The 24,314-nt window shown below is 38.7% G+C and overlaps 1 protein-coding gene across 1 annotated transcript in view; it reads right to left on the reverse strand.

The window, feature by feature from the left end:
* Positions 1–1,644: 1,644 nt before the first annotated feature.
* The window catches only part of LOC104539045 (mannosyl-oligosaccharide 1,2-alpha-mannosidase IB-like), a gene marked incomplete at its 5' end in the record, with an annotated part of 28,759 nt that continues 6,089 nt past the window's right edge, over positions 1,645–24,314 (reverse strand). The window contains 4 exons of the mRNA XM_010182470.1: positions 1,645–2,307; positions 6,125–6,240; positions 14,367–14,539; positions 23,446–23,665. Of these exons, the coding sequence (XP_010180772.1) occupies positions 2,175–2,307; positions 6,125–6,240; positions 14,367–14,539; positions 23,446–23,665 (642 nt within the window). The remainder of the gene's footprint in view (positions 2,308–6,124; positions 6,241–14,366; positions 14,540–23,445; positions 23,666–24,314) is intronic.

Raw genomic sequence — 24,314 nt, forward strand, 5'->3', positions numbered from 1 at the left:
AAGGCAATTGAGTGCAGTTTTAAACTAGTAACAGTTCTCATTGGATGGAAAAAACTCATTTTGAAAACACAACATATCTGAACTTGGGAAAATGGAAAGTGAGTAGCTATTCAATATGTCACTTAATACTAATTAGAAAAATAAATTAATGTGGGACCAGTAAAAAGAATCCCTTTATTAAACTGCTTCTAATTTTAAATAAACAATTACTTGAATCAGTATTATTTACTGTACCAATTACTTTATCAGTTCTCAAATTATTTTTTAGATACTGCTGCAAATTACAGTAACTAAGTAACCGGTATTAAGGTAAAAACATTGAGATTGGAGTTTTTTCCAAGCTCTGTGTCTTCCTGCTCTTAAAATGTGTCTGGAAAAAAGCATCTAGTAGCAATTTTTCTTAGATCATGTGATAATTTCTGTGTCTGAGTTAGTGTGAAACACAAGTGAAGAAAAATTTTATGGTGGAAAATCTACTATAATACACATTCAGATATAATATCTCAGAGAGAAAAATATAAATCTTTTTGAGGGGGAGAAATAGCACTCCCTTTAGATCTGATGCTGTACTGCTATAGCTCACTGAAGAGTTCTTCCACTCCCTTTAGCATGAAAACACAAGATTTTTTAAAGACTCAACCTGTGCACTAATTGGGTGAGAAAGGAGCACCTCACAGCTATTCTTCAGCAAAAGGGCCAGTCACCATGGCAGAAGGATTTGATAGCTATAAAGGGGAATAAAAAGAATAATTTGAGCTGTAAGGATTCAGGAATAATGGTAAAAGGAGACTGACATATACTTGAAAAGATTAAAATAAGTGAGGACTGAAGCAGACTTCACTGAAGCGATACTGCCCAGCCCAGCTTAGGAGTACTCAAAAAAGAACAACCACAAACAACAAACATGCAGGTAACAGCATCTCATTTCTCATAAACTAAGGGAAGAAGAAACTTTTCGGTTTATCTTTCCACTCATTTGTAAGAGATGCTATGTTGTTTCCAAAGAAGATCATGTAGGCTTTGTACTGGAGCACCAAGAAGAAAAGGAATTTTGTAAATTAAATCAAAGGCAGTTTTGGGCACCTGTCATGCACATACCTGCAAAGAAAGGTCCACAAATAGCATCTAAAGAATGAAATCTAAATTTTAGGAAAAATCCCGATTGTGTAGAAAACTATAAAGCCACAAACTCCTGCTGCTTAGCTCAAGGGGAGCATTATTAAGTGCCACATATTGTCTCCTGTTACATAAATTATAAGAGACTGTTTTCCTCATCTTGTAATCTCTGTTCATTTACCTACAAGAACCAGGACTAAGAAGAGAAAGTTTTTTTCCATATGACAGGATTTGTGAGAAAGGGAAATTCAGGCTTCTTCCTACCCCTGTGATATGCTCCAGACTTTGTGACTGTAGCTTGTCAAATGAACTAAGCCCACGTTGCTGACAGTGAACTACAAACCAAATGCTTGTCAATTGTTTTGGTTTTTTTAATGTAAGCATACAACACAGCTCTTTTAACATTATTTTGAAAAGAGAAAATGCAGAGGCAATAGTTTTTATAGTTTAGAGTTTAGTTTGAATAGCTTAGAGGCCCTGAGAATGGCTGCCAGTCTGGACAAACGGATGTTCCTTAGAAAAATCAGACAGGTACAGAAAAAAAAAATTCAAATCCTGGTGCTGCTGGTGCAGTGATGTTGCTTTTTGTTGTTGCTTTTTTCATGCCATCATCAAACAAAAAAAAAAAGAAAAAAGAAAATCTAGGTATTTGGAACCCACCCGATGTGAAGAGGTGTCTGGTGTGTTGCATCTTGCAACAGCCAACAGCAGCAGCAGCAAGTTCCTCTCCCTGGACGGGAAAGCCTCTTCTTCCTTATGCTGCTGCATTTATGTTAAACAGTAGATTCCTTGTCTTGCTACGGTTCAAAGCACATGAAGCCTCTGTCCTGCAAATACCACACTAATGTGTTTTGGTCATGTATAAAACAAAACTTTTTTTCTCTTTCAGTTTTAACTTATCTATATGTTGAAGAGCTTTGTTCTCACGCCGGTATTTGCTTGACTCAGAGGTCTAGTTTTAGGAAGTGTCTGTCTCCTCTCCTGCTTAAAGTCTCAAGTGGTCCATGTAAACAAATCAGAGCTGAAAACAGTCTCTTTTCCTCTTCATTGAGCTCTTTTTATCGGTACGCAGGATTTCCTGACAGTGTGGTGTTGGCTAAATGTAAGACAGGCAGAGGATGAGCTTCTGTGTTAAAAACCCAGTTGTCCAATGGTAGAAGGTCATCACTGGAGAAAAGCAGATACAAATACCTAGATATCAAGACAGAGAGGATAAAAAGTATTAAGGCAGGTATTAAAGCAGAGAAACAGACAGGAAGGGGCAAACCAGCAGCTTCAGCCCCACCAGTCAGCAGCTAAAGCTATGAACAAGTAACTTGCTTGCAATCATTATATAGTACCTACACAACCTTCCCTGTCATAATGATCTGAAGTAATTTTTATCATGATCAAGCTCTTCAACGAAAACTTGTTATGAAGACAGCATTTTAATCTCTCCAAGTAACTTCTGTTTCTCAAGACTCCTTTCAAAGAGTTGTAATATAAAACAAACATCAAGACACCACAAGGATTGTAGGGACGGGGGAACAGAGAAGTTGGCAAAAAATTCTTCTTTACAGGGTAAACCCACTTGGAAATGACAAATCCTCTTTAATCCAAATCAAAGATTTGAGGAAGCCTAAGAGCCACTAAGCCATGCCAGATATCTGACTTGTCATCACTGTGTTGGAAGCTGGTTCAGCTTCTGGTGGGAGGAAATGGGCCAATATATTGTGCAGAAGGGATTAATAAATGTTGCACATTATAAAGCAATGCAGAGCAAATGAGGTATGTAACAAAGTTAAGGTTTCTGGACATACATGGAAGAAGAGTATTTCTTGGTTCTTTTTTTCTTCATACACACTTTTGAATGTGGCTGTGCTATTCTTTGTAGGGGATATTTGTGGTAGGGATCTTTGTTATGGCTTCCAAACTCAATTGCTAAAATTCAAAAGGTATCTTCCTTCTTCCAGAAGGAAGTGTGCATGTACAAGTGCACATGTAACATCATGAGTGTACAGGACCTCTCAGCTTCTCCTTCAGCCTGCTTTTCTGCCATCTGAAAAAATGACAGGTTCTGCTGCATGAGACAAGGAAGGGGCATCATTCCTGTTAGTGGGCTCTGCCACATCCAGAACGCGTGCATGTTTTTCTGCCTTCGCTCTGCTGAGGCTGCTGCTACTTTGCGCTCCATGAGACACTGGTAGTGTCGACTGTCTACAGTTGTGCGTGACTGTCTGATCACTCCCGTTGCCTCTATTTGCCAGTTGTATCCACAGCACAACCCAGGCAGTGAAGCTCTACTTTTTCGTTCCTTCCTCACCAATTAACTGCTTACAGATAATTTTTTGCTGAGATTATTCCATTTTCTCCCACATATCTCTGCTCTCTCTCTACATTTTTCATTTGTCTTTAAAGTGTCACGCCTTTACTTTCCTCCTTACTCCTTCCTTGCTTTCTCTCTCTGCAGCTCTCCAAACTCTTTTTCACCAGAGCAGCAATGTTTCATCTTACTCAAATTCACCTTCCTCATTTGATTCACGCTTTTCCTCTGAATAACTTAGGGAAACTATTTCTACCTCTTGCTCCTTCCCGGTCAACAGCTACCTTTTTGCCACTCATACTGCCCAAATATTCAAAATTTGCCAAGTATCTTTGATAAGCCAAAGTGTCTGAGCAGCGACAATGCATATTTGGGAGAGAGATAAATTTTGAATTTGAGGGGAATTAAGATGCAGAAGTTATCATCAATAGCAGAAAAGATCAGTGCAGGCATTCTGTAACACACATTTTATGCCCCTCTTCTGAGGGACATCTTCTCTTCTCCTGGCATCACACCCAACCCTTCTGTCTTCATTTTCATAGCCATGTGAGCTATCCTGACCTGTTCTCTATTTTATCTCAAGGTGATACCAGTTTTTGGTTTGGGTATGTCAATCGCATCAGTGTCAAATATCTAATATCCAGCTCTCCAATAAAACCTCATTTTGTCCTATAAGTGGGAAATGATCCAAACCAAAAGACAAACATTTTTTGAATTCCTCCCTAGATCTGACTTCTTTTGCAATGCTTGCACTATAGTACATTCAGTTACTGCGTGACGCAGCAGTGAATTTTCAGATCTCTTTGTGATTATTTAAGATGCAGACAGGATTCTGGCTATACTTCAAAGGTCAGTCTTGTCATCACAGAAGTCCCTTAGGGGCAGATTTCATTCTCTGATTCGGCTTTTATAGGCAGATCAATCATATACCATCAGCTCCTGGGAAGGCATTGTTTCTCTGATTAGACCTGTTTGAAACTGCTGCTCTCTCTTTGGGAGTATAGCTTTTGGGCTTCAGAACATTAACTTGAGTAAGTGAAATAAAATTAAAGAAGACAACAGAGGAAGTAGCAGTGGCTGACTTCATTTTTACAATGATAAGACAGGGAAACAAAGTATTGTGTCTATGTAGAGGAGTTTGGTAAGGAGCCAGCAGCATGACAGAAGAGGCAGACTCTTCCCATACATGTGATGAGCTCGGAGCACCTTTTTGCTAGTGAAACACATTGTGCTGCCTGAAGCACCTGTACTGGCACTGTTAGGACCTGCTTTTTCTCCACTGCATTTTGAGCTCCCAATACCCAAAAATCAATCTTCACACACCTCAACTACAGCTAAAACCTGAAAATCAGATATTGTTGATACTGTAAACTCTGCTGCTGTATAGAAACTCTGTTTATGCTGCAAAGCCTGCATGACATGCTAGACTGCCAAATGGTTACAACTGCTTTTTCATCATATTGCCGGGTTGTAAAGAAAAGAAAGGGCAACTTAATGAGTCTTTGTTGCTGACAGGTTTATGCAACAACATATGCATCATTCTTTCCATCACACATTGGCAGAAAGTGGCATGGATATCTAAGCAGAGGCAACAACTAAGTCTCCTAATAGCAGCTCTGGGCTTATTCACAGTGCCAGCAGTGGCTTCTGCCTATTGATTTAACCAAATAAAACATTCTCCAAATTGTTATGCAAGAGAAAAATAAAAGAGGTAGAGAATATAGCCAACTTTGAGAGTTTTCCAAAAGTAGACAATTCACAAGATTTTAGGGAAGTGGCCAATACAGGAATCTTGGTAGATTTCAATGCCAGCACTATATTGCTAAGTCTGATGTTGTAACTTGAGTATCAAGAAAACTGTCACACATTAGAAGACATTAAAAAAAAAAACCAAACCCCAGAGCAATCACAATCATGTGACACAAGAGTGCTCTTTATAGCTGTTTTGTGTCAATGATGAGGGAGATGAGTAGCAATGACATCTCTTAATAAAATCTCCATAACATATTCCTATCTTTATATCAGTGTTTCTAGTCTCCATAAGTTAGAAGTTATGGCATATTCTAGTACAGTATTTCTTGTTATTAATTAAAAAGAAACATGGTGGAAGACCAATGACTCTGACCATTTTACCTTGAACTAAATATGCAGAGTGCATTAGCTTCTGCAGGATGGACTACAGGTGTCCTACTGATTTGACTGAATTGAAAATATTTAAGTATGTAAGAGATTATAAAATATGCCTGATATTCTTGCTTACAACAAAAAGTATTCTAGAAAAATATGTTGTGGGATAAATATAGAAAAATCATTCAAGGGCACAAAGAACTTCTGTTCCTTGCACTTACTCTCTTCCAGTGACACTCACAGGAGAAACAGGTTCTGCAATATCACAGCATGGCACATACTTATATAAAACATGTCAAGTCACTGTATCTAAAAAAATGACTTTTGCAAAGGGAGTTTCTTAAAAGCAGATAACCTCTCTTCTGTTGTGATGCCAGAAATCAAACTGAAGTCTTATCAGCATAAGCCGCTTGTACGGGAAATTCTACTTGGACTTTCAGCTGGCAAAACGGGCTAAGCTGGGAAAAATGAAAACCTGAATTATAAACCACCTGACAAGACAACAGATTATTTGTGGAGCCACTGTCTTCTTCTAGAATTTAGATGCTAGCTTTTATAGGAAGATGTAAGAGAACTTACTTCAAAGTTTCCGCAAGGAAAAAGCTCTGCTGTACGTCATCGTATGTAGGGGATGAGGAATAGACATCCTTGACACCAGAAAAGCCACCACTGACTCGGCAATACTTGTCAATTGCCTGCAAAGAGAAAGGGGAAATTAAACAAAGAAAAAGTAAATTAATTGTAGAGCAAAATCTGGAAATATTAAAGTATCAGGCTTGACCAACAGAGGAGGTTGCTCTTTCTGTGCTGCATTATTCTGTTGTGAATCTCCTTGACAGAGGATGCTGTGGATGTTAAGTTTACACTGACAAAAAAAACAACATTAAAAGGAACTGGACACATATAGAATTAAAATCCATCCAGGGCTACTAGCGACACCACATTTGGCAAACTGCTAGATGCTAAGAAAGTATTCTGGAGAAGAATACTTTCTTTCCTCGGTATTCACTGTTGACTGATATTGATGACAGGACATGGACTCAGTAAGCAGAGTTTTCCTCTGAGCTGGTGCAGCTCTGCATAGGTAACACTGCTTAGAATATCCATCAGTCAGTCAGTCAATGCAACACATGTTGTGAGGTGCATAGGAAGACGACAAACGTCCCTGGATTTTGCAGCTGGAAGAGTTTGAAGAGTTATAGAAACTCTGTGCTGGAATGCAGAAGAGCTCTTTATCTTTAAAGCATGAAGTTTACATCCATGAACATTCCATGCCGAAAGGGGCCAATGGATCCATGATTCCCAAACCACCCAGCTCCAACACAGTACTGCAAAAAGCACAATAGAAGAGCAGACCGGAAAGAACGTGTTAGTAGCTCAGAGCACTTCTCGCCTACGCTTTCATTATTCCACTCACATACATGACCTTACAGCACACAAGAATATCTGCCATTAAAACCAGCTCCAAAGAAATGACTCTGAAATGATTCAAAGGTTATTTGTGCTTCCCCGCTGCTTTGGCAGTGCTTTCTCAGCAGATACTGATTCTTTTAATAGTTTCATGCAGGGACAGAAAAGGCACAGTGATGAAGGAAAATGTTTGGCTCAGGAAGTCTGTCATTACCAACTACTGAATGAAGCTACCTGTAGTTCAGTAATCTGTGATTCAGCCCGTTAACCTGTATGAAGTTTCACTCCACATGGTGCTTTAGGCCCAGATTTTTGTTAATTCTGATTTTTGCTAGTTATACTCAACAGAAGCTGAGGAGAGTCAAAGCAGGGAAGCAAATAAGTTTTAAATGACACCCCTTCTATGCAGAGAAAATGAATTCAATCAAAATTAACACTTCAAGGTTCTTACTATAGCTTTAGCACACTAGAAATACTGGGAAACAAAGGAGAGTTTTTCATCGGACATGTGCATGAAGCAGGCGGGCAGATGTCATCACTGAAATCAGGAGAAAAAGTGAAAAGGCAAATAAGCAAGGTACCTAGAAGTTATAGCACATCTGGTACTTTAGCTATCCTCCTCCTAGTATACGCCCTTATCCTGTGGAAATGTGAGGTTGTTCATAGATCAAAGAATAACCCAGACTGTGTAAAGCTCTTTCAAATTTTTGAAGACAAAGATTTTTAAAGAAGCAAGAGGAGAAACTGGCAAAAGGATGTTACTGGAATAGCTGTAGCTCCAAAGCCTGAGCTTATGCCAAGAAAGGTACTATCTTTCTTGGCAAAACCTCTCTCTCTCTGCAATTCCTTATCTCAGGTGAAGCTTTCTCTGAGTTCAGATGGAAACACTTCCTTTTTTGTTGGGACTTGAGCCTATAATGAGAAAGTGTCTGGATGAATTCTTTTCAGATCTGGCTACTGGTGCAGGCTAGGACTACACTGAGACTATTCACATCTTGCGATTTGGGTTGGCCAGGCTTTCTCTACAGTCTGGAGAGAAAGGTGTATGTGACACATCTAGCCCAACAGCATAACACACATGACAATCTCTTTGTCTGCACGCTCGTGCACATCACAAGTGATGCTAGCTATCACATAGCAGCCAAAGGGGAAAAAAAGGAAAAGAAAAAAATTAATTGCTCGGATGACTACTGAAGAAATAATACATATGGTATTTATGGAACCATTTGCACTTTCTTCCCCACAACTCCTACAGCCTAGGCAAGTGTTGTATGAATAATCAAGAGCCAAAGCACTAGGCAGGAAATCAAGCGCCTCCTCTTGCTACTATTCCCTTTTTTATAATACTGCAGAATATGACCTTGTCTCTGCTCTGGAGTGTGGCAAGATGTTGAGGAGAAGCTCCAGTGATTACAATCCTGCCAGAATTTCTAACTGTTTGCAGAGTCTGATCTTGCAGGTGTTCCTCTGGTCGACATTTCAGCAACCCTGATACTGTGTGTCACGGCTCAGACAGGATAAACTTGCTAGTGATTGTGGCAAAACAAAAAGAAGGAACAAATGGTACCACTGTTAGGACATTGCCTCCTTCCTTCTCCATAATTAAATTCCCAAGTCAGCCTAAAAGACATAACTTGTTTATTCTGGAGACTGCAGCTAGCACTGAGATCCTGCTCCGTGCTGTAAAGGTCTGATGCTCGGATAACTAAATGCAACACTGGTGAAGCTGGCAGGCCTAGAAACCTGAAGAAAGAAAATATATGACTCATATTGATTTTTTTTTTCCTCTCCTTACAATTACCAAGTAGTCTTGCATCTTCAGAAATTTCTCCTTGGGGAGACAGACTCTGGCTAGACTGAAGACAGGCAGAGGATTTATCTTAGTTGATCAGTGATCTAGACACCGCAGGTAGTAATGAACTGTAGAGGAAAAATGCCTCTGAAAGATTTCTATACAGCTGTTCCTCCAACTATGGATAAACAAATTGTCCTTGATTCAGCAGTGTATAGAACTTCAGGACACAGGCTGAAAAGTTTGTGCCATAGACAAGCTGCTTAAAAGGCACTTGAAATTTGCAGTCTTCTGCCTTCATACAGATCTGAGAGTACTTGGTATAGAGGCATCTGATTTGCCACCTGGATACTCTTCCACTCAAGAGCTGAAGACCTGTTTCCTTGATAAAATGACACTAAATTTATTGCACCCTAGGATACAGGGAAGTCCTAGATGACTGGAAGAGCATCAAGGAAATGTTACTATTATGAGGCACTGGCAGGCTGAATAATTTTAGGATGGCACACCTGATGTTAGTCTCAAACAATTATGTAAACACATGTAAAAAAATATAGAAGAGGATAATTTACACCAATCAGCATGATTTTATAGAAAGCTATCTTGCTCACAAGATTGATTTAATCCTTTGAGGTCTGCAAACTGGCAAATAAAGGTAACTGCAGAGGTAATAAACTTAAAAGTTGCTAAAGCAATTGACATGGTACCATAAGGTGTTGTGATAAGACAAAACAGCACTATACCATATCAATATTGCTATCTTAATTTAAAACTGACTGACAGTGGTCTAAGAATGAACTGGAAATGTAAAATCATCATCGAATAGAGCTGCTTCTCACAGAGACCCACAACAAATGGTCTGAGGTTTTATCAATCACTGCAACACTGCTGCTGGCAAAAGTGGCATAGGTAAACAACAGCAGTCAGGGTAATCTGGCAGTAAAAGAGGCCCAAACTAAATGAGTTTCATATAACTAGGCACATAATCCTAAATCTGGACATAAAGGCTGTATACCTGCAGAGCCAGATTAGCCTGGGAAGTAAAGACACTTAAAAGAATTCAGTAGCCACATGAGACAATCCAGTATGAGTTCCTGCTAGGATGTTGTGGCAGGTGCATACACAGGGATAGTAAACAGTAGCAAAGATAGAATTTTACCTTTGCAAAGGTCTGTGAGTAAAGAACTGGAATAGGCAATTTTAGAATTATTTTTTAAGAAAGGATGATGAACTGACATGGGTGCAGACGTGGAGAAAATGCTTTACAGTGAGAGACAATACAATTTGTTTAGCATCTTAAGTAGACTTGGTAGTAAGCTTACTGCAATCTCTGAGAGCTCTTTGGAAAGAAAACATGAGGAAGTAAAAGACATTTTAATATGCTACAGGAAGTCATATGAAAATGCAGTGATTGGCAGCTGAAACTAGACAAATTCAAATGGGAAATAAAGTAGGTATTTTTAACAGCACAAGTAATTATATAATGGAACAAACTATCAAAAGAAGTGGATTTTCCAGTTCTCTTTATTCAAATCAAGAGTAGAAAGAATATGTTATAGTGTACTCTTGCCAGATACACATATCTCAGCTCAAAAATTACGCAAAGATAAATTTCAGGACCTGTGACATATGGGGAGGTCAAAGTTGATCTAAGTTCTTTGAACTAAAATAGGAGGTGCCTCTAGATTGAACCCCAGCTCCCTCAGTTCCTCTGAGGGTGTTTTTCTGGTTGCATGTGTGACTCATTTTGATTATGCCAACAACATGCTCATAAAAACTGTGCCAGTTTCTTCACCAGCTTACCTCCCAAAACACCTCTTTGTGGTACTCACAGCTTCCAGCCCATGAACTGTGAAGCCACATTTCTTTCACCTCCAGCCTACGCCTGGCTCTTTTCCATCTGCTTTGCTTCACTAAGTAGGGAGCTATAGTCTCTCCACTCCATCTTACAGTCAATCCTCAATTGGCCTGAAGTTAGCCTGAATTTGAAGTCTTGCATATTATTTTCACTGTAAGGAGAAACTCTGAGCGAACTCTACAGCTTCCCTGGTGCGATCCTGCTCAGTCAGATACGCAAGTCTCTGAAAAACAGTTGAACCCTTCATTCAAACAGCTTAGATCAGTAATTGGCTTTATATTTCTATTGTGAGGTGGTGGCTCTTATTGCTTGCAAACAATTAGACTAAAAAGGGTTTTAGTCATTATCTGTACTGACCCTAAATATCTTGCATGCGTATTACTGTAATACTTCAGCCAGCCCCCCAGCATACCATCGTCCAATTTGGCTGACCCAGTGCAATTCAGAATGATATTGTCTCTAGTACTAAGTATAGTATTAGGGAGAATTAGCCATTTTTTTATTAGGAAGAGATAAAGACCTTGTCACAGAGATTTATGATCACCAAGCAAATATACAATTCTACTTCCTGTTTTTTTTCCCCCCACAGACACTGGATTTGGAGAGATGTGACAAAGCAGACCTTGGTCAAAGCACAACATATGCACTAAAATGTCCAAGTTTTGTCAAAAAATCTAGATAATAAAGCGAAAAAGAAGCTGCCAATGGTGAAACAGATAAAGACAGTATAGCACAAAGATGTGCATTCACACATAATCCAGCCCACTGTGCAAATTCCCATTGATAAAGGGCAGAGAGAGATCCGGGCTGGGAGCACTAAAGAAACATAAATAATGCATTATACTTAAAATACAGGTGGTTCTGCAATGTATCCTGGATCATCTCTGAAGAGTTCTTAAAATGACAAAAGCAGACCTCTAATATATCAGTTAACTAACCCAATCTATTCAGGTAGGGATGTATTCATCCATTCAAAGAAGCAAACTAGGGAGACCACCAAGATCTCAGTCATCAAACACCAGGCTACACCAGGTTCAATGTAGAAAAACAAGACCATTTAGAACCCAGAAACAAAACTCAGTTTCCCCAAAAGTTTTAAAGAACTGCTAGACTTCTGATAAAGAAAAAAGCATTCACCATGAGAAGTCTGTAATACAGATTTCTAAGTATGCTTCAGTGGCTGAAGGACAAAAGGAAGGCATATACAGACAGTGTCAAACATGAGCAGCAAGCCATCTACTCTGTGTGTCATACCAGATTCTTCTCTATTTATAAATGGAGGAATAAACACAACCAGAGTTGTATGTGGTAGGGAAGAAGGGAAAGTAGTGAGTAGGTGTGAGGAGTAAACACAGTAACTTACTATCTGTATGCAGAGAACAGAAAACCATGGGGAACAAGAAGATTCCTGAGTTTCTGTGTTAGTATGATGGTAGGGGAAAGAAAATCTGTAATTGTGCAAGGGAGGGGTAAGCAAAACCATTTATGGAGAGTTAAAAAATATTTTACAGCTATGTTGGATAAAAAAAACTCTTTATTGAGGAAGCAAGCAAAAAAACGGTACTCTGTAAGCACAGAGGCAGTTAAGCATGTGGGCTGCTTGATTTACAAAACTTTGAGGCAGGTTGACAGAATGATAAAATAAAGTCCTACCCTGCACAGAGGGAAAATTGGAGGCAGGGGAGGAGGAAGGGAGGGTTTTGTTTGAAAGCATTAATGGGGACAAGATATGGAGAAAATGGAACAAAATGCAATCTAAAAGACCTGTTTTGCAATATGCTTAAGAGATAGATCCTGGCCTGAAAAAATTACATTTGTAAATTCTCTAACCTAGTACAATCTCAGCTTGAATCATCCAGCCACAGCTTCTGACAAGAGCTGGTGTTACATCACCAAGCATCTGTAGTACATGCACTGGCAAGGAGTAGGCTACTAAATCCTTTTTTTTTTGGTCATATTAGAAACATACATAGTTTGGGCAAGAGGGATGATGTGACTCAATGTTTGATGTTTCGGTGAGAGCAGCAATGCATTCTGGAATACAAATGTGACAAATGTGAAACCTCTCTCCAGAGTAACATTATGTTGGTTATAACAGAACAGTCTACAAGGCAAAACCCAACCTAGAGTAAGATATAATCTTAAAACACTAGGACCCTTCTATGAGATTGTAACTGTGCTAAGGATAGGGCTGAGCTTAGCTAAATATGCTGAGCTGCCCTTAACTGTCTTCCACCTGCTGAATACAGACTTCTCAATAGACCTCTCACTCCAAGTACTTTATCTGAGTCTCTTGCCTCTGGAGCAAAACTGGTTTTCACCTGCAGAATAACGTTTCTCCAGGCTCTTGGTTTGTATCTTCATTTGCTCTTTCCCCATCTCTTTTGGCTGTACTCAAAATATTTCATTAGTGTCTTGTTATCTTTAATATCTATTCACAACTCTGAAACTGACTTTGAGTTGTGTTTGCAAAGACTGCCAGAGCTGCAGCAGGGAAGTGGAGGAGCTGTAGTAACCCACAGGCCCCATCCCTGGAGACATTCAAGGTCAGGCTTGATGGGGCTCTAAGCAACCTGGTGTAATAACAATGTTCCTGTTTACTGCAGGGGGGTTGGACAGGATGATCTTTAAAAGTCCCTTCCAAGCCAATATATTTCATGATTCTATGATCTTGAAGAGGACCAGAAAACTGCTTGGCCAGCAAATTAGCTTTGCATGAGCCCAGTACAGACTAGCAGGTGGAAGCAGTGAGAAACATGAGACCAAAAGAGGCTCGCAAGTTCTGCCCTAGGAAGCATTTAAAAGGAGAAGTCTTTTGAGGATTACAAATAATTTTTACAATTAGAATATTATATCGTCATGTGAAAATTAAGCCTAGTTATTCATATAGCCCAATGGAGTTATCCATCAAAGGATGAAGGAAGGAAGGCCATGCACACAGATCTGTGTTAGGAGTCTTAGAATCAATCTGGGCTTCTATAGACCATTACAAGCATTTCCAATGAGAGACTCAGAAGCATGTTCATACTTGGGAATTTCATTAAAACAACAACTAGATTTAAACCCAGGAAACCAGCTATACAAAAAAAAGTGGCAATCTCTAACATACCTTAGCAACAATTTTTAAGTTCTTCCTTACATGCCTTTACTTCCGCACTTCCCTTTATGGTCTGCTTCTACTGATGTAATTTTTCATTATAATTGAGTAAATCTAAGCTGACTGGCAACTTTTTTCCTTCCAATCAGACAACTAAGAAAAGAAAGAGCCACGATACCAACCCACATATATATGTATGTACGTACTCTCTAGTCTACAAAGAGTCTGAAAACAGTTGTCCTATCACTCGTGTTTTTATAGCTGACCAAGATGAAAGCGTAAGAATAGCTTTGTCTTTTAGTCTAAACTGAGTTCTAGCACATGCTAGATAACAAAGTTATTTATAATACGTTTTTATTTCCCAGGATACATCACCTCTCCTGGGGCTGTGGACTACTGATAACAGCAGGAGTCATGACCAGTGGATTCTATTTCCATGCCTAAAACTCATCAGCTCTATAATGCCGAACACGTCTCTCATCCGTGCATCTGTCTCAGCAGTTGCAAAACAGGAATAACTGTGTTCACTCCCATATGTACCCTGGTTTAAAGGAACTCATGAAAATCAATTACCATTTGAAGCGTTTCAGTACCACGAGATGCAAGCGGCTACAAAATGAAAAGACATAGAATTAATTTACTGACAGATAATTAATACAGTTACCTGCGTTGCCTCCCAGCCCCACTGCCTGTACTTGGGATCGTGGGTGAATCTCCACATATACCAGTAGGTCTCAATCACCTCCGGTCTTAGGATGTAATACTTCTCATTCTGCCGCACTGCCACCGCCTCTACACCGCCATCAAATTTGAATGCTTCTGGACCCAGCTTTAAAGCTGCAGAAGGAGAAAAAAAAATTTGTTCTTCATCAATCTTTGCAAGAAGGGTGGCTAGGGGACTGCCATATCCCAAGCATGTGAAAAAAGCAGAAACTAGCTTGTCTTTAAGCAGTCTCATAAATATTTCCTGTTGTTGAGGCCTATAATTTTTCTTATGAATAATTTATCCAATTCCTGTAAGAAAACTACCTATCCTGACAGAAGTAATTAAACGCTAAGAATGTAAACACATTAACACATTCAATTATAGGGTAAAATTAAAGTGACCAACATCAGTTCTTTACAAGCAAAAGAATAAAAAAAAATGGGTCGACAGAGATTTTCATGCCCTTTGATCCCACCCAGCACAGCTGGAAAATCTTAGAACAAAACCATCTCAAATAACCTGCATCTTTATCCAAACTCTGTTGGTTTAGGGAAATGTGGTCAGAGCACCAAAACTAATGTGCTTCATAATGTGATCCTCAAGTAAAGGGTTTACAACTAGGCAATGAAAACTTAGCCACACCTGAAAATAAATCTCTGAACTAAGAGACTCACTACTTCAGCCCTTAAAGGAAGCTGTAATGGCCCTGTGCCAGCATCACTATTCATGTAAGAGGGAGGTAACTGCAGAAAAACTGTCTATAATATGAAGATGCAATTACATGTATTTTTTAATTATACAGCTATACATTATTCCTCAAATTTGACATAAATAATAATGCACTCATCTACAGCTGCACATCACCCTTTGTTTTGGCAGAGAATTTTTAAGGTGATGAACTCTGAAGCTACACTTGAGCTTTAAAAATTATCAAAGCAATTAATCATGTAATTCCTATGGGCTAGAGGCTCAAATTAACCATGGTCTCATGAGTCTGAAAGGGGAACTTTAGCCTACTACATTAAAAAAAATGAGCACCTCCCAGTGTGTGCTCCAGCAGAAAATCTCCTAAAAACATTCCTTAATCTTTTTGCTTCAAGGGAGTATGGCTCTGGCTGCCAGCAGAAAAAAGCACTGCTCTCTGCTTCAGTCACACATATGGTAAGGAAAACTCCATCAAGACACGTTTATGATACTTCTTTCAAAATGGGCCATTTTACTTCTTTCAGTAAAAAAAAAACAAAACAAAACCCAAAAAACTCCAACAAATTTTATTGCAAAGTCAATGAGATTAGATACAGAGTTCTGCACATCAAAATTAAGACGACAAGAATTACCATACTGGACCAGATGGAAGTTCTGTTCATGTCTCCAACAATGGCCAAAAATCGGACAAGGATGGAGAAGAAGAAAAGGCCAAATATATGAGATACCTTTTTCCAGCTTCTCAACCAGCCTCCAATTTTTTTAAGCTCCAGGTTTCTCCCAAACTAGATATACTTTTTTATGTTGTCAGTAATTCTTACTAGATTTATTCTCCAAGGACTTACCTGGTGTTTCCTTAAACGTGTGTAAGCCTTAAGCATCCAAAACAACCTTTGCTACGGAGTTCCCCATCTCCAGTATCTCTTTGGCATGGAATCACTTTTGTTGTTCTTTTCCATTTTCAGCCTGTTTCCTACTAGACACATTCAACAGCCTCTAGGTCTTGTCTTGGAGGAGAGAGCAAACAACTGATCCGTATCCACTCTTTTCAGTCCCGTGGTGATTTTATGAACCCACTGTATCCTACCTAAAATATTCCTTTTCCACACTGAAGAACACTATCCAGTTCAGTTTCTCCTTGGATAGAAAGTGTTGTATACCCTTAGTTTTCCTTCTACCCTGTCTCTGCAACTCTTTCAATTCTACTATATCCATCATGAAATGAGAGGACCAGCCTGAACATAGAACTGAAAGTGTGGACAAGATTAATACAGTGACATAAGGACATCTTCTATTTTGCTCTCTCTCACTTTGTTTTTCCTGACTGCTACAGAGCTGACATTTTCATAATCTCAAGAGCAATTTCCTGAGTTGTAATGGTCATTTAAGAGCTCATCATTTTACATGTGAGGTTAGGAATAATTTTTTCATAGATGTTTCACCTTACATTTAACTACACCAGATTTAATTTGGTAACTTAGTACACAATTACTCAACCTTCTAAGGTCCTTATGCAATTTTTCAGTTTTCTTGCATCCTTGCTATCCTGAATAGCTTTTCTTTAGTTACTATCAGTACACTTACCTTAGTGTTCCTCCCCTTTTCCTAAACATTTATATATGTGTATATATGTATATATGTATATTTTTATTTACATATACATTTATTACACATTAAAATATAAAACATAAACTATACATTTATCTATGCACAGATGTGTATAAGTATATATCAAATATATCAGAGTACCAGTGGTTAACCACTCTTCATCCACTGCAAAAGCTGACTATCTACCTCTACCCTATTTATTATACTACAATCACTTTCCGTCTCCATGCATATACTTGCAGCTTATGCTGTAGCTGCTTAATATCCTTAAAGGGCCTTAGTAAGAGAACTGTCAGCTGTATTACTCTTAACTACCAAAGATGCTGGATTTCAGGCAGTTCTGGTGATGCATCACTTACAGAAACTGTGACAGACTTTGTAGTCTGTTGAAGCATTAAATCTGTAATTATTTACTCATATCTACTTCTAATGACATTCATTCCACCCAGAGGATGGATGATACCTGCAGATTGTGACAATCTCACTGAATTTTTATCTGAAACCAGCAATGTAAAATTAATCACAGCACTTCTACTAATAGCTGACTAAAGAAATAAATTAATAATAATAAATAGAAATATTTACATATCCAATTTAAAAAATAATTTTAAAAATAATTTTTAAAACATTGCTTATTTTTTGTGTGTTCCTTTAAGACTAGCAGAAAATTTCCTGAAGGTAAGAAAGGATATGTAATTACAAGAATACTTTGTAGGTTCTAACTTATATAAAAAACTTGAAGAAGAGACCCTTCAAGATACTTTTGTTTGATATTCTCTGAACCATTCCATCAACATACACTGTTATTTTACACTTCCATGAAAACAAGTAATTCTTCTTATCAACTTTGCCTGTTAAGCTACTTACAGAGTCTTGGGACAGAGACAGCATCTACTCATAATCTGACAATGTCTCAGCCAAAATCTTAAGTCATCTGGCTTATTCTGCATTAGAATTGTCATACATATAAAAACAGTTAATGCAGTACCCAGCTTCTGAGGACAGTTCTTCTCAGACACTTTAAAGATGGGCAAAAAACTTCATCCTAAAATAATCTGTCTGTAGTCAGTCAATATTTTAAATACTATCAGCTAATGGCTGAAAAAATTCTTATAAGGAATGATATATTTCGCTAAAAATACTGTGCGCTGTAAATCAGCACATGCTGCCATCTATATAGATAATTTCTGCTTATTAATCTATCTTTGACAATATCTATGAAAGCTAATTATTCAGATTGATTTGTTAGTAGTCTTTCTATTCTTTCAATTCCATTTGACATCTTTTTTCATTACCATTTATGGATTTTGCATTACCAGTTATTTTATGCCTTTGCCAGGTTTCTCAGTGGTGCACGTGAAACAAAGAACTAATCCCCAGTAACAGGAATACCTCAGGATGCACAGTCCACGCGCAAGCCTAAACATTGAGAAACCTTGCACCATAAGCACATGAAGCTGTATTCTTTTAGCCTTACCAGTACCCACTGACAGTAGAAGCATGCATAGATTAAGCATCACAAGTCTGTTCTGGTTACAATTTAGTTTTCCAACTTTAAAAGCCAATAAGCCCTTTCAAATCCTTGGTGATTCCAAGGGGTGCCACACGTATTCACAATTTGCTGAAGCGAGGAAAAGCCTTGTGGGTTTCATGCCGACAAGTTCAATGGATCCCGAAAATGGATGTCCCTTCCTCAGAGGCAGATCAGAATCATGTGTCTTCACCTTCCAAAGACCAACATCTTCCTCCCTGTGGTGAATCAGAAGGGCATCCCACAGAAAGTGCTGCTCCTCAGCTTAAGTGGAATCTACAGAGATTTTTGCAGAGCCCTGGCAAGGGCCTGAGCTGCTCAGGATATCCCCAGCCACTTCTCCAGCCTATGACTCAGCAGTCTGAGGTCTTTTCTCTGATACCACTGGAGAACATTGACTGTTTTATCAGATTATTAAAGAGACTGTGTCCCTACATAAACCTTTCATTGATTACATGACAGTGATGCCAATTGTCATTAGGACAAAATGCCCATGGAAATACACCGGGAATGGTTGCAAAGATTTTCTAACTTCTCCATATTAATCAGCACTGTGGAGCAGATAGCATCACAAGAGATTAAGTGGGTAACTTAATTGCTGACCGAATGCAATCTGGTGGGAAAGGGAATAGAAAGCAATGCCTAGATGGGTTAAGGCAAAACTTGTAACAAGCCATGTAAAAGAAGGCTGTCACGTGTAGGCAGACAGCCTTACATTTGGACAATGAGACTTAGGCCTGACATGAGAAAGGAGAATGTGTAGTATATAAAAAGTTTCTCAGGGAAGTCTGGAAGACTTTTGCTCCCAAAAAATGGCAGGGTGTTGGCTCAGCTTACCTGTCCAAAGCTAAAAAAGCCCCAAGCTAACCTGAAGGGAGTTATTAACCTGATTTTAATTAGTCAATTTGGTAATAAAAGCAGATACTCTCAGCCAAGTTGGGTTACTATGATGGTCAGGTACCTTATGAAAAACCTCAGATCTCTGCAGAAGTCAAGCAAGTGACTTTTGAACCAGAAGAGGTCTGTTTCTACCTCAAGACATACCTCCTCGTATCTGTTTTGACTGACATGTAGAATAAGGTGTCCTTGAATTCAAGACTCAAAAGTCCTTCTCCTCTCTCTAAAGCTGGGATGAATCTCCTCCATCACCATCCTGAACTGAGCTTACGTATGAACACATGTGGTCCTCATAAGTCCAAAATGGGGTCTTATCCTTCTTCTACATCTGTCTCTATGAAAAAACTACTGATCTTAGTATTGATTAATCTTGGCTAAAGCAGCTGCAACTACCAATGATAATGGTGTTAGGCAATGAGGAAGAAACAGAGTTGTGTGGACTGCGATCACTGAGTATCTTTGCATGACCCAGCAAGCCATGTAGGTGCAATACACTGTGGCCTCCTTAAGGTAGCTCCACAGATCTGAGGTTGGTCTTATTTGTACGCTGGGAGACATGGCATGGTGTCACGCCAGCAACAATCTATCCAAAAGGTGATGGTGTACTTTAACTTGTGCCACACTTTCATTCAAGCTAAGAAATGTCCTAAAATTTTCCACAAGCCCCAGTGATGCAATTTGAGTATCCAAAAATCCTGCAAAGGATCACTGATACACATTCCAGGGGAGTAAAAAAAGCCTCAAAATGTCAGTGGAAAGCTCTCGTTCCAATGATGCCAAGGCTAAGACAAATAAGTCAGTCTGCAACATTGCTGTGCAAATCTGTGACCACGTTACATCCAAAATGGAAAGAAATGGCAGGGGAAGATATTTTTTCACCAGTAAAGAGGTGAAAAAGCAGGATGCTTTTGTATCTACAGGGTAGTCCTCAATCCTCTCCAAATAATTTGTGGCAAAACACACATCTTTTCACCATGAGTCTGGAGAATCTAAAAGTAGTATTTCAGTTGGGGTATGGATTAGAATATGTCTGGGAGCACTGTAACCCAGCTAGGCTTGTGTGGGATTCCTGCAATAAAGTCCGCTCCTCCACCTGTCACAGCTGGGAGAGGAGGGTGTAACTACCTGCTAGAGCAACAGCTCCTAAACACCATGAAGGTCTACTGCTCAGAGCATGAACTGGATAGCGACAGAATGCTTGACATCAAGGGATAAGACCAGAAAGCAGAGAAGGGTTCATAGACCCTCAAGGGTCTTAGAAGCCATCAACAGAAGCAAATACATCCAAGGGACCAGAGAGAGAGTCTTAGAAATGATGGGCAATCATGATTCAACAGCTGACTTCTCACATCAATTGGGATAACTTCAGTTCCAAAGGCAAGAAAATTAAGACAGACAGACTAGAAAGGGCTATATTAGCTTCACAAAATAAGTAGTCCTGTTTTGTTAAAGAAGGCTGAAGTCACCACAAATACTCTGCTTTATAAAGGGTAATTGAGTTTGTCTGAAGACAAAGAGTAATGGTATGAGAGGGGAAAGTAACCTGACAGGATGCTATTATTGCCTAAAAATAAAAATTCCTAATACATCAAAAACCTCTGGCCACAAATGTCATGGCAGAAAATCACTTCAGTGTTAAATAGGCATGCAGACTGTCACTGCAAGACAAGAGCATTTTTATTTTTACTTATTATCATTATATATATTATTTATTTGTACTTATTATCATACTGGTAAAATCTGCCCAGATCAAAATTACTCCAGTAGAATTTATCTGAAGTAACACTACCCAGAAATCCTGGCCAATAAATCATTTGCTGTGTCACCATGGAGCTCTTGTTTATTTATTTATGCAAGCCATGGAAAGCATGATTTCAAACCAGAATTTCTGGAGATGGCATTCCATGATTTATATAATAACATTACTGTAAAGATGGATAGCAGCACATAAAATTCAGTTTGCCTGATGCCTTCTGTAGTATCAAATTCTCTCTTTTTTTTTTCCACTTCTTAAACAGGCTTTCGTTCGTACTCGCAATATGTGCAACAGGTTGCTGACAGTTGGCAATATAATGCCCTTCTTTCCCAGAAGCACATTTGTTCTGTGAAATTCTGTTTCATTTTTGCTGAGACTGGATCTTCAAACACTTTTCTTTTTCCTCATGCTCAGCCCTTATGGAAATTTAGGTTGCTTCTTAAAGTAGCATTTTTATACTAAAACATTATAAAAGCAGGCATATACTGCAGTTTATTATGAGCAGTCCTGGGAAGACACAGGAAAGGACAACTTTGGTTGGTTCATCTGAAGACAAGAGCTCTCTGTCCTCAGCACCTTGCTGTATCCTCTCGGAACAGCAAATGGGGCAAGAGTCCTCCCAAAACTATGGGAAAAAGATCAGGCTCTCCCCTTTGCTGACTGAAACATAAACCTATCAGCTCAACCAGGTTGACTGTCTGCCCTCTGAATAAGAGGGATTTTTTCCACAACCAGAGAGCTCTGTCATTAAAGTGTACAATTATGTCTCAAATCCTGCTGTTAAAGCATAACTAAGAAGTTGACATTTTGCATATAACGATTTTCTTTGAAAAATAAGTCCAGGCAAAAAAAAACCCCAAGAAAGTCAAACAAAGAAATCTACATTCCTGAAATTGCATTACCGAACAAAGGAAAACTAGGGCATTGCTAATTTATAGCTGTCTGTACAACTTTCAGTTTCTTGCATGTGTGTTCTTATACAGTCATTAAATATGTAACCAAAACTTTTATTTCTGCCCTCCCCCTCCATCTTTTGACTTATTTAGGGTACAGAACAAACATCTGAAGGAATAAAATTATTACTACACAAACAACTGTAAATTTAGCACTACTTATTTTTAGGTGTCAAATTAAACATTTAAATGCTATTTTTCAGAACGCAACAATAGCTACTATGTCCTACCTTTTTCCTTAAGCATCATCATTTTTATTTTCCTTCTCCTTTTTTTAATACTGTTGCTACCCTGGTAGAAGTATCACTTACATGATTGAATTCTTTAAAATGACAGGCAATTATGTAATGATACTATGTAATCTTGTGAATAAATACATGAATTCTCATCTTAAAAAGGCTTCAGTTTTAATTATTATTACTTCAACTAAGAAGTTATTTCAGAAGCTTACTTCTCTGATGGCTACACAAAGAAATTTTTTATTTCCAACCCACATTTATTCATGGCGAGCTTACAAATCTTGCTCTTGGTACAACTGTGTTGTTTATCTTAAAGTAACTCTATTTCTTTTCAGTGATTACCCCTTGAGATAACAACAAATTTATTTCCCTCTTTGACATTATTTTTCTAGTCTGAGCAGCCTGACGCCTCTTACTTTCCCAACGGAAGATAAAAGCTCTGTCCCCCTAATCATTCTGTCGGTCCTTCTCTGCATTAGTTCTGCTTAAAATTCAGACTTGTACAGCATATTCTGGATGACAAATAATACATGTCTTTTAAGGCAGCGTTAATATCCTCTTATCTCTGCTGAAAATTCTTCACCTGATACAGACTAGGACTGCACTGGCATTTTTCAATTCCCAGTTTAGAGAAAGAGCTCCTGCTTCTTTTTCCAGTGAACTTCTTATTTCTGACAGTCCAGTCCTCCAGATCTCCCCGTTTACTATTCTGAGACTCTTGTGGTTTAAACGTGCCTTAGGACTTCATGATCACTGTAAGTGTAATCAGCACACTTCAACCTTATGCATTAAGGGCACTATTAAAGATGCAAAATAAACCTGGTCTGAAAGACTGAACTTCAGAAACTTCCAGCCCAACAGTGCAGTCTGATATTGCCCCCTCACTAGTCAGGTCTTTGGCCATCTCACAGTTTGCACGCTGCTCTTCATTCTCTCTAGTTTAATTGTACTTACCCAGAATGCACTATTACTAAAAACAGTAGAAGGTATATTTACATTTTTTTCACTCCACATAGCTCTAAGAACAGTATATATGAAATTTCATTTTCCACACATCTGGGAGGACAAGAGGTCACACACACTCCTTCCTCCATTGCACCAATATAACCTATCTTAGCTGACTGATCTGAAAATAGGGATAAACGTGCAGGAAGGAACCAGATGAAGTCTGGTTTTACATTTACTCACCATGATGTAGATCAGAAGTAAATACATGGATGTTAAAAAAATTATACCGGTATAAAAACAGTGCATGTTAGACAACGCATAGGTCCATAACAAATCTTAAAAATAATAATGACAATTTCTGTATTTCAACCGAAATAACTAGATTAGCAATGTATCTTACTTGTTCTGTCATATGACTCATGACACGTATGTGCAATTTCAGCTCCAAGCTGCAAATAATGTCCAGCTTTATCATCTCTGGAACCATCTGCTCCAAGGGCAAACATTCCACCTGCAAAACAGGTCAAATGGCCCATCTTTCTTTCCAGGTGCCCGTTCTTCCACTCCCCAATGAAGGTCAGTCCTCCATTGGACTTTCTGATGAGATGTTTTTCTATAGCCTACAAGAAGATTAAGAGAATTTTCAAATACTGTTTCACATGCAAGTTTCACATACTAACTCCCCCTCAAAGAATATAGTACTGTTTTCAAAATAAAAATAATTTTCTTCTTTCAAATTCACTTCTGAACACCACAGGAACAAACAGCTATAAGAATATAATTTCAATACACACAAGAAAAATACCCTACCTGCTAAACAATGCTAATGAGATCAAACATAGGAAAATTATGACATAGATAACATTGCACTTTTAGATGAGAATTCAGCACATATTTAATGGCTCAAACAATGTTTGTCTACCTGTTAACTTTGAGAAGGACCTATTTGTTCTGTTGTACAGTTTATGCCTACTCAGAAAATACATCCACGTTGGAAATTTTTGGTCAGCAACATACGTACAGGCAGAACCTGTGCTCTCAGTCAGTCTTTAATAGGAAGTGACAGGAATGCTCCAGTCACCTTCTAGCTGCTTCGCCACAGCGGCTTTCTGATTGCACATAGTCAAAGGATGGGTGAGGGTCAGAGTAGCTGTTTACCAAAACGCATTATTACTTCATAAGTGAGGCAACTGCTGCTTTTTCTTTGCAAATTTGTACCAATATATGTTGTTGCTTGTGATTGGCAAATGGTATTCTTCTGTCAGCAGG

This window comes from Mesitornis unicolor, unplaced genomic scaffold (assembly GCF_000695765.1).
Source record: "Mesitornis unicolor isolate BGI_N332 unplaced genomic scaffold, ASM69576v1 scaffold26344, whole genome shotgun sequence".
Classification (NCBI taxonomy): Eukaryota; Metazoa; Chordata; class Aves; order Mesitornithiformes; family Mesitornithidae; genus Mesitornis; species Mesitornis unicolor.